The 10,369-nt window shown below is 44.4% G+C and overlaps 1 protein-coding gene across 2 annotated transcripts; it reads left to right on the top strand.

The window, feature by feature from the left end:
• Positions 1 to 5,001: 5,001 nt before the first annotated feature.
• lto1 (LTO1 maturation factor of ABCE1) lies at positions 5,002 to 10,059 on the top strand. 2 transcript variants are annotated; one of them, XR_015111138.1, is made up of 6 exons: positions 5,002 to 5,315; positions 5,572 to 5,677; positions 6,631 to 6,701; positions 7,276 to 7,393; positions 7,697 to 8,276; positions 8,376 to 10,059. XR_015111138.1 is itself a non-coding variant. In XM_086192723.1 (5 exons), the coding sequence occupies exons 1-5, from the start codon at positions 5,257 to 5,259 to the stop codon at positions 8,445 to 8,447; spliced, it is 426 nt and encodes a 141-aa protein (XP_086048849.1). In that variant the 5' UTR covers positions 5,019 to 5,256; the 3' UTR covers positions 8,448 to 9,926. The 2 variants fall into 2 exon arrangements, 1 of the variants encoding a protein (XP_086048849.1); XM_086192723.1 differs by lacking the exon at positions 7,697 to 8,276 and having other exon boundaries at positions 5,019 to 5,315; positions 8,376 to 9,926.
• Positions 10,060 to 10,369: the final 310 nt, after the last annotated feature.

Here is a 10,369-nt window from a genome sequence, read left to right as displayed (position 1 = left end):
ATGTGTGACAGTGACCTCTGACCAGCTAAATGTTTTCAGGTCATTCTTTAGTCCCAGTGGAAGTCAAACCCTGAAGGCATCGTGGGGTATCATGGTAACCAGGACAGGAAATGCTGGTGGCACATGAAGCATCTGAAGTGGTTCCAGCCTCAAACACATCCTCTCAGCAGCATTATCTGACTGTACACAGGACAGAACTTTCCAAAATGAACAACACGCTGCTTCAAAGAAGACATGAAACTAGCCTTTGGAGGCAGAAACCTACAAGTTTTCCAGGGTCATTTCCTCACTAGTCTATGGAATGTGTGTAGCGCCCTCTAGTGTTACACTGCTGTACACAGTAACACACTCAGACGCTTCACTGGATATACACTGCACCATCGTGCCGCCACCATATATTGAATGTAAATTAAATAAAAGTCATTTTTAACTGACATGCTCATGATAAAACAGTCACTGGGAGATTATCACCCTGGCTGGCTTAACTTGGCCCTTATTTGCTTGTGTCGATCACACCCCTGGCGATCATTCGCATCCAGTCTTTCCAGGTACCTGTTGGTGTGACATGGCTCAGAGGTCGAGTGGCCACCTGGCAACCAAAAGGTCGCTGGTTCAATCCTCACTTCTCCTGGTAACCATGTCAAAGAGTCCTTGAGAAGATACTGAACTTGAATTTGCTCCTGATGAGTAAATTGGCATCTTGCATGGAAGCTTCCACCATGAGTGTGTGTGTGTGTGTTAATGGGTGAATGAGATGACACTGTGAATTGCTTTGAGTACCACTAAGGTAGAGAAGTACTACATAAAAGAGTCCATCCATCATTTACTCTGCAAACATTTGTGTCTGGTTGTTTTTTATGCAGAAAACAAGTGAAAACAACTCACCATTGCTGGAAAATGAACAGAAATATTGTTCATCTCGATACTATCAGTTGCTCGGGGGCCTACACATCAATCTCTGTGTTTGTTCAGAGAATATAATTGACTTCTTTTTAGGATGTCTGAGCAGGTTGGCTTACAAGTTGCTCATTTAAACTATTCAAACAGTCAGCAAACTTCAGAGCTGATATGTGTGAACTGTTAGATTCTTACAAGTCAGCGATTAATATCATCCAAATACACCAAGTCCTGATTCTTAATTATTCATTTTTCTCACCGTTTTGCTTTGTGTAGGAATGAATGTAAGAGAAAAAACATTTTGATGTATATTTTTTTCAAATTCCACACTGATGAAAGTTCATTTAAATTTTTCTCAACCTTGGGTTTGCATACGAACATCACCAGACTAAAAGACTAGTGTAAATAGCTTCATATTGAGACTGAACTGTGCTGACCATCTGGTGTCTATCACGGCATGTTCTGTACCATGTGACACGACCAAGACAGAGATGGGGTCAGCTGGATTGTTGAGGTTATAATCTGTTATCTGTTGGCGTCCCTCCAGTGTGCCTGTTACATGTAGTTTGCTGAAAGCGAAGGCTCTTTGAAAACATGTTGTGAGTTCATGAGGATCTCTGCTGAAGCAGAACTTGTATTGACAGACCTTTGAATATGTGTGCTGTACATTAACAGACCCAGAAGGAAAATCACTATGGTCGATTTGGCCCTGTAAACACATGGTAGCCTACCGTTGCTGGTGGATGAACCAAATGGACCTGAAAGAGTTCACTGCACTGAGATAAATGCTTTGACACACCAGGTTATCCCTGGTTGGATTATAATCCCTTTTGGACATCACCTCAGTGAGTGAATCGTGTCCCCGTGCACCAGCGTGTGCAGAGCAACCGTCATTTGCACAGCTGTGCTGCTCGGGAGTCCTGTCAGTGTTCCAAACGTGTTCAGTAGTAACACAACACATGACTCAGGCAAATATTCACACACCAACAGCCAGTGACGAGGAAAGTTAGCCTCTATGATAATAGGTATGAGAATATGCCCTATGATCACATGCATAACACAATGGCAAAACTTAAAGCAATATTACTACATCGGTGAAGAGGGATTGCCACAGCAACGTGGCCTGATCATGGTTGAGGCATGGCTGTAATCCCTCCATGGACCAAAGACGGAACGCAACAAAGATATGGCCTCACTCCTGTTCCTGTTTGAAACGTTTCCCTTTGATGGTTTTTAAAGGTTTAGGACATCATAGCTAAGTAGAAAGCTCAAATCATCATGGCACATCTCTGGAACCTCCCTGTCACATTCCCATCTGGACTTTAGTTTGGACCTGCGAGGTATTCTGTTTGGATTTGTTATGTTTGTCATGGCCTGTGTGTTTTGGTTGCCTTCCTGCTGTGTGTGTCTCTGTGTGTGCGCTCCTGCTTCCACACCCCTGCTCTGCATCAGTTTTAACCCTATTCGATAAAAACAAACAGCACCAGCCCCTGCAAAACCTGATCAGTTGGATTTGTCTGTAAAGAGCCTCAACATAGTTATATTGGCCTAACAGGCAGTAAAATAATAAATAAAATAGAAATATATGCTAACATAAAAGACACTGAGGTTAAGAGGTGTAGTATTCTGTGCCTGGTACGCAGGTCTGCTAGGTTCTCAGTGGTCCGATGTCTTCTGCTCAGGTCTGACAGGTTTAATGTCAGTGATCAAGTTCTTAGGGGTGACTGTGACTGAATGCGCTCCCCTGAGCACGTCTCCTCTCAACAACCCCCCACCAGTGCTGCTACGTTAGCTACAGGTTCATATGTCCTCTGAGCAGCATGCTTGCGTGCCAGTATGGCATCGTGCTGATTTGGACAGATGCATGCTGGGAGGGCATGACATCAGCTAGAGGAGCTGTATTCACCATATCACAGCCATTCTACTTGAAGAGAGTGTAGAAACTGAAGAGGGGAAATTCTGGTACTTTGCCATGTTGGACTGAATTCATGGATGCAAACAGAGCATCTACAGCGCCACAGAGGAGATTCAAAAGGAAGAGTTACATTTAGGTTCCTCAGCAAGTTACCACATACGTTTTTCAGTCCAAAATGGCAGCGAATGCTGGGTGCTGATGTTGTTAGCAGTGATCTGCTAGGCTTCTGTAGTTCCTTCATATGCTAACGTTAGCTTAGCCCTGCTAAACATTGCATTCAGGCTTCCAGCTTCATCAGAGTGGTTCATTAGTGAAGATAGTCTTGATGAGCTAATTCTGGAAGATCATCAACTTCTGTTCACCACAGAGCTGATTTACTGATTCAATCACCCACAGTCACATGGAACACTCCCATAGGCTGCTGGTGGAGGAACAAGGAATGACCACTTCCTGTGGGTGGAGGAACCAGGAGATGACCACTTCGTGTTGGACTACAAACACACCTACACCATATTCGACTCTATTCGGCCATAATTAAAGTCCTTAATTACACCTGTGTTGATATGGAGGTGTCAGGCCAGACTGTTTGCTGTGAAAATGACATTTCACTTCTAAATTATGAATACATGAACAGTAATACCACTCGTTACATCTTTTTTGATGATTTGTTTACGTTATGACATGGAAATGTAGACATTAAATATAGCAGTGATCCACAACAGCAGCAACCCGCTCTGATGTCACTAGAGTTTGAGTTGAATAGAAATAATTAGTTAAAGCTACATTTCTCTTGGTTGTTGTTGTCCATGTCACCTGGTGATGGCGTTTGTAATAGCAGCTCTCTTGTGACACAAGTACCTACATGTACTTAATCTTTTTTGTCAGTAATATAATGTGATGTACATATCATTGATCTTGGATTAGTTAGATATGTATATGGGGCACGCACCATCAGGACCTCCTGGCTCAGCTCGAGTCATGAGTGCAGGTTCAGGTGCGTCAGGTCAGCTGTATCACTCCGCCCACTCTCGTGTAACGTGACTTGACTTCAGAGAAATGTTTGCTGAACTAAATCATTAATCTGTGTTAATGTTGCTGATAATTCCTCATCCAAACCCTCCAGCTGTGTTTCCACAGCTGTTGGCAGACAACTTCATGCTGGAGAGTCACAAACCAAACATCTTTTTTTGGTCTTTTTTTGTTGGTGGTAGTATCAATATAGACGCTGCTGGGCTGCTGCTGTTGACTATCAACCCACCGCTGTGCTTGGCTTCCTCTGGGGGAGCTCAGAGGACAAACTTCTGGCTCACCTCTTGTCTTACACCTCCCTCTGCTGTTACACAGCCCCACTGCAACTGAGAGATCACCTCTTGAATTGAGTTAAACTAAGCCAAGGTTTAGTTTAGGTTTTTGGTTTAGTAACTTTTCCAACAGCCTTTGTTGTCAGAACTGTTTATGGAAATTAGCTTAATTCTGTAATTTTTTTAAGTAACTCTCTGATTTTTGGGTCTCCATCATGCTGATGCCTAAGGCATTCAATAGTGTCTTAATTTGTTCGGAAATACGTGGCCTCTCTCCTCTTAGGGCTGTTGATGCAGATGTGTCGAGATCTTTCTGTGTGGAGTTTACTCCAGCCTTGCCACCCTTAACAGGCTAAGCGGAAGAAAATGGATGGATGGCAGGATTGAGCAGATCTTGAGAATACATTTAGTTTCAGGTTACACTCAGTTTTATATTTGTTTGAGCAATGTATATGGAACAATACATAACTAGACTCATAGGTTTTGGGATGACCCTAATCTGGGTCAAAATACTACTACTACTACTACTACTACTACTACTAATAATAATAATAATAATAATGATAATCCAAGGCAGCACGGTGGTGCAGTGGTCAGCACTGTTGCCTCACAGCAAGAAGGTTCCGAGCCCTGGCTCCATCACGGGGTCTTTCTGGGTGAGTCTCCATGTTCTCCCTGTACCTGTGTGGGTTCTCTCTGGTACTCCAGCTTCCTCACACAGTCCAAAGACATCAAGAGGGGACGAGGCTAATTGGATTCTCTAAACTGACCGTAGGCGTGGCTGTGAGTGTGAATGGTTGTCTGTCTATGTATTTTGGCCCTGAGGACTGGCGACCTGTCCAGAGTGAACCCCGCCTCTCGCCCGAAAGCATTTGGGATAGGCTCCAGCCCCCCGCGACCCTCAACAGGATAAGCGGAAGAAAGTGGATGGATGGATGAATAATGATAAACGTTGTATGTAACAATTATAATCGAGCACCAGTTGTATCAGGGGTGGCCGATCACCTCCCAGCCGCCAGAGGGCAGCACCGCGCTGCTCCCGGAGGAACAGCCGTCTGGTGGTAAGAACGTCATCCCTGAATACTCCGCAGCGGATCACGGTAACAGAGAAGCAGCCGTTAAACTCGAGATTTCAGGGCTGAGATGGATGGTGGTTCTGGAAATGACGATATTTTTGACAGCATCCTGATGGCGGATGAAAGGTGAGTTTTCCGGCTCTTTTCTTCATCGACGAGTCGCGTCTGGGAGTCCGAGCCCTGGTAAAACTAACCCGTAACGTCTAGTTTGTATAAAGTTTTATTTTCATATTCGTCACGTAACAGGGTGACAGCTGTCACCATGGGGCACATTCACTGCGTCCCGGGTTTGTTCGGCTCCAAACAATTCAACAGCACAACGAAAGTTCTGGTAGGAACTAGCGGACGGGAGGTGTGATTGTGTCGAACCTTGTGCTGTCAGGTTCCGCGGGGAAGGCTACAGGGAAGGCTTTGAGAGGGGGACTCGCCGAGGGCTGCAGACTGGACGCAAACATGGAGCTACCCACGGAGCCAAGATGTCCGCCGAGGTTAGCTGTTAGCTAGCACCTATCAGATAGATGTAGATCACCATATAAATCCTTATGTCGATCACCATGTAAATCATCTTGTGGATAATCTTGTAAATCACCTTGTAGATCATCATACAATCACCATGTAGATCATCATATAAATTATCATGTAGATCACCATGTAAATCCTTATGTAGATCATCATACAATCACCACATAGATCACCATGTAAATCCTTATGTAGATCATCATACAATCACCATATAGATCACCATTTAAATCATCTTGTAGATCATCATACAATCACCATCTAGATCACCTTTTAAATCACCTTGTAGATCATCATACAATCACCATATAGATCACATTTAAATCATCTTGTAGATCATCATAAAATCACCATATAGATCACCTTTTAAATCACCTTGTAGATCATCATAAAATCACCATATAGATCACCATTTAAATCATCTTGTGGATCACCATTTAAATCATCTTGTGGATCATCATACAATCACCATGTAGATCACCATTTAAATCATCTTGTGGATCACCATTTAAATCATCTTGTGGATCATCATACAATCACCATATAGATCACCATTTAAATCATCTTGTGGATCATCATACAATCACCATATAGATCACCATTTAAATCACCATATAAATTATCATGTAGATCACCATGTAAATCATCTTGTAGATCATCATACAATCACCAGATAAATTATCATGTAGATCACCATATAAATTATCACGTAGGTCATATAGATCACGTATAGATCACCTAGTAGATCACATATAGATCACCCAGTAGATCACATGTGATCTGTTTGTATCTTCTATGTTCCTCCACTGACTACACAAATGCATGCCTTGTGTCTCCTGATGGTTTGTGTCTCTTTTTCTGCGGTCTTCTCAGTTTCAGTCTCTCTGGTTTGCTGTTGTTTGTCACTCTTTCTGCCTGACAGATCTCCTTCTACTACGGGTTCGCCATCACGTGGAAGTGTCTCCTCCAGCACAACACAGACGCCAAATCAAGGTGTGGTCATTGATTCAGCAGCAGCAGCGTGGAGGGTAGAACTTGTCTCTGCTAGCACTGAAACTCCTCTCCTACCTGAATTTGGACCCCACTAACCATGGCGCCCATGGAAATAATTCCAGGTCACGTGACTCAGCTACCACCCCAACCCCCCTGGCAGAATTGCTGATATGGAAGCACCCTTTAAACTGGAGGGCGACTGTCATGGTGGTTATCATTTGAAACACTTAAGTTTTAAAGAGAAACCAGAGAGTGAGGAGTTTAGATAGGCAGTATCACACACCCAGGTTGTACCCAGCAGGTCGTGTTTTCAGCTGTGTTTGGAAGTTTTCTGTAAATGATGTAAGTATTGCAATAAATCATGATAGTGCTGTGTCAGGAGGTCCTGACCCAGGCCTACGTCACAGTGTCTTTGTTTTTCATCTTATAATCTATGCGGGAGCTACAGCGGGGCTTGTTTGTCAGTCAGGGCATCAAATACAGAACTGTATTCCTGATCAAAGTTCAGCTTGAGTCCAGTGTGTGTGGACTGGTTCTGACATGGATGTGTGTTTTTGTGTGTCTGTGTCATCAGAAAACGCATGAAAACCCTAGAAGCTCTTCTGGATTTGACCCAAAACCCCCACTTTGATGACCCGCGGGCAGAAAGGCTTCAAGAGGAAGTGGAGAAGCTTCGAGCCAAGTTTAGACAGGTACGTTTTAACTTTGGTCTGAGTGTGTGTGTGTGTGTGTGTGTGTGTGTGTGTGTGTGTGTGTGTGTGTGTGTGTGTGTGTGTGTGTGTGTGTGTGTGTGTAAGTTTAGATCCAAGGTTTGAATTTTGGTTTAAAGGTAGTGTGAAAAGTTTGCCAGGGGGAGGGGTCACACCTCTTGAGGTAGCTCACCTTGCCATCCAGCAGAGGGAGCACTGAGTCTCTATCGGCTTGACCTCTCAGTGACCTTTGATTGATCACACAAACCATCCATCCATCCATTTTCTACCGCTTATCTTTCATAGGGTTGCAGGGGGGTGGAGCCTATCCCAGCAGCTTTCGTACAAGAGGCAGGGTTCACCCTGGACAGAGCGCCAGTCCATCTCAGGACCAACACATAGAGACAGACAACCATTCACACTCACATTCACACCTACGGTCAATTTAGAGTATCAATCAGCCTAGACCCCATTTGCATGTCTTTGGACTGTGGAGGACACTGGAGTACCAGAGAGAACCCACACAGGAACAGAGAGAACATGGAGACTCACACAGAAAGATCCGTGCTGGACCTTTTTGCCGTGAGGCGACAGTGCTAACCACTGCACCACCATGCTGCCATAACAACAATAATAATAATAATATTTATTATTATCATTGTCACTGTTCTTTAATAATTCTACACAAACAAAACCTGTTTGTAACAACCAACAGCAAATGATGAACTATGTGCAGGAGAAGAATCAAACCCCAGAGGGCTTGTATGACCAGGTCCTCCTAGAAAATGAGCGGCAAAGAATATATTACACAAATGAAGATGAAAAATTACTTCGTCATAGGATGCTACAGATCAATTCAAATATATCCAAAGTGTGTAAAGTGCAGGTAAGTGACCTGTGGTGACACACTCCGGTGGTAGGTGTGGCTATGTTGAAGGGTGTTTGTCGATGGCTGTGCTGACGTCAGCTGTGTGCTGTCCTCCAGGTCTGCTCCACTCTCAACGTCCCCACTGACTTCAAGGATTACATCAAAACTTCTGAAGGGACTTCTTTCTAAATCCTCTGCAACGAGAAGGAAGACCAGAGATGCGTCCGGGACGGAAGGAGGCGTGCGATGCCACACAAACGGCAGCTTGTGATTGGTCTGCAGTCCGTTTACCGAAGGAAGTGAGAGTGCAGCTGACTGGAGGAGTGGTGCAGCGATGTGCGCTGCCAGTAACAGCCATTAGCGTCCTAGGCACTGAGGGAGAGGAGCAGCTGTGCAGGGCTGATGTGAAACATGAAGACTGAACTGTATTTATGAAAGTGAGTCTTGTGTTTGACTAAGAACTGATGTGTCACCCAACAACACACACGAACCACAGATGTTCGACGTGAGCTTTGCTGCAGTCTGAGCCTGAGCTGAACTGGTATGACAGCAGAACCGTACAACCTGGAGGAGTTTGACTTGTAGTGGAGTTTTTTTGCATCGAGGTGCAGCTGCTGATCCTGAGCACTTGAACAAAGGACGTAAATGTAGAAGGTGAAACACCTGAATGAGCATCAAACCTTCCAAACATGGACTCTCCCTGTTCCCGTCCAGTCATCGTGGAACAGCTAGTCTGTGGACCTTATATTGAACCACTCAAGGGTTCTCACCAATAATCCAACCCCCAAAACCAGGAACGCAGCAGGAGCAAAATACAGTGTTTCTCCTGGAAATCTTGATGAGATCTCGCTCCCTGAAGAGCATTATACCACAAGTGACCAGTAGCTCCGCCTCATCTGCCCCTCAGCCAATGATATTCATGAATCTGCTTTTTGATTGCCCTTTCTGTGGATGTGTGTTGTTTCACAAATCCAGGAAAATCCCTCGTTTTCCCGGAAAAATAAATTTCTGCCTCGTCTGTGAGAAATGATGAAGATAATTATTTCATATACTTCAGAGAAACATCAGACCAGCCCATTACTTAATCAAGCTCATCTTTCTTGAGGGGAAAAGTCATTTATCTCAGGTTTTCTGAATTCACGGGCCAAGCGTCATGATGTCCAGCGAAGCCTTAGCTGACAGAAGTTGTTGTCCAGTCAGCACAACCGGAGACACCTGTGAGGCCTCTGACCCCGGGGCCTCGCTGCTGCTCCTCCTCTGACCGTCACCTGAGGGGTATCGCAACAAAAAGTTTTGAGCTTTTTTAATTTAGGCTCTGGAAAAGTGCAGCTGGTACACACATGAAGTCCACATAGAGGAGAGGAGGACCAGGACGAGTCACGCCGGTTACTAGCCAGGTCTGAGGCAGGCAAGCTGTGAGTCTACATGGCAACCAGTGTACCCTGAGCCAGGCCTGTACACCAGTTTGATGCAGATATTTACTAATGATAAATAAATAAATGATTGACTGATTGTTATTAATATTTCTCATTTCCAAGATATTAAACAACACACATTTGGGTGTGTTTGCTGGTGGATGCTTCTGCCCTTCAATCAGCTGAAGTCTCTCTTGGTTCTTGAGCAGAATTTTCTTTTCAATAAAAATATAAGAGGTGTTTCGGACAGTGATTTATTAAACTTGGAGCAACTCGGGAACCTGTTAGACTCCAGCACAGGCGTCTACTTGGATCACGGCTGGATCGCTAAGGTGTCAGTTATGACTCCAGAGTGGTTGGTTGTATCCAGTGAAGCGTCTGAGTGTGTTACTGTGTACAGCAGTGTAACACTAGAGGGCGCTACACACATTCCATAGACTAGTGAGGAAATGACCCTGGAAAACTTGTAGGTTTCTGCCTCCAAAGGCTAGTTTCATGTCTTCTTTGAAGCAGCGTGTTGTTCATTTTGGAAAGTTCTGTCCTGTGTACAGTCAGATAATGCTGCTGAGAGGATGTGTTTGAGGCTGGAACCACTTCAGATGCTTCATGTGCCACCAGCATTTCCTGTCCTGGTTACCATGATACCCCACGATGCCTTCAGGGTTTGACTTCCACTGGGACTAAAGAATGACCTGA

The sequence above is a fragment of the Aulostomus chinensis genome, chromosome 2, assembly GCF_037954235.1.
Source record: "Aulostomus chinensis isolate RoL2024-O1b breed Wild chromosome 2, RoL_Achi_v1.0, whole genome shotgun sequence".
NCBI lineage: Eukaryota > Metazoa > Chordata > Actinopteri > Syngnathiformes > Aulostomidae > Aulostomus > Aulostomus chinensis.
The sequence above is the reverse complement of the archived record's forward strand: the minus strand, read 5'-3'. Positions and strand labels throughout refer to the sequence as shown.

What these genes read in the sequence shown, in the direction of transcription:
- lto1 (XM_086192723.1), top strand. Translation starts at nt 5,257, where the DNA reads ATGGATGGTGGTTCTGGAAATGACGATATTTTTGACAGCATCCTGATG. An exon ending in GAGCCAAGATGTCCGCCGAG is followed by an intron (nt 5,678 to 6,630) that starts GTTAGCTGTTAG and finishes TCTGCCTGACAG; the next exon opens with ATCTCCTTCTACTACGGGTT. An exon ending in TTCGAGCCAAGTTTAGACAG is followed by an intron (nt 7,394 to 8,375) that starts GTACGTTTTAAC and finishes GCTGTCCTCCAG; the next exon opens with GTCTGCTCCACTCTCAACGT.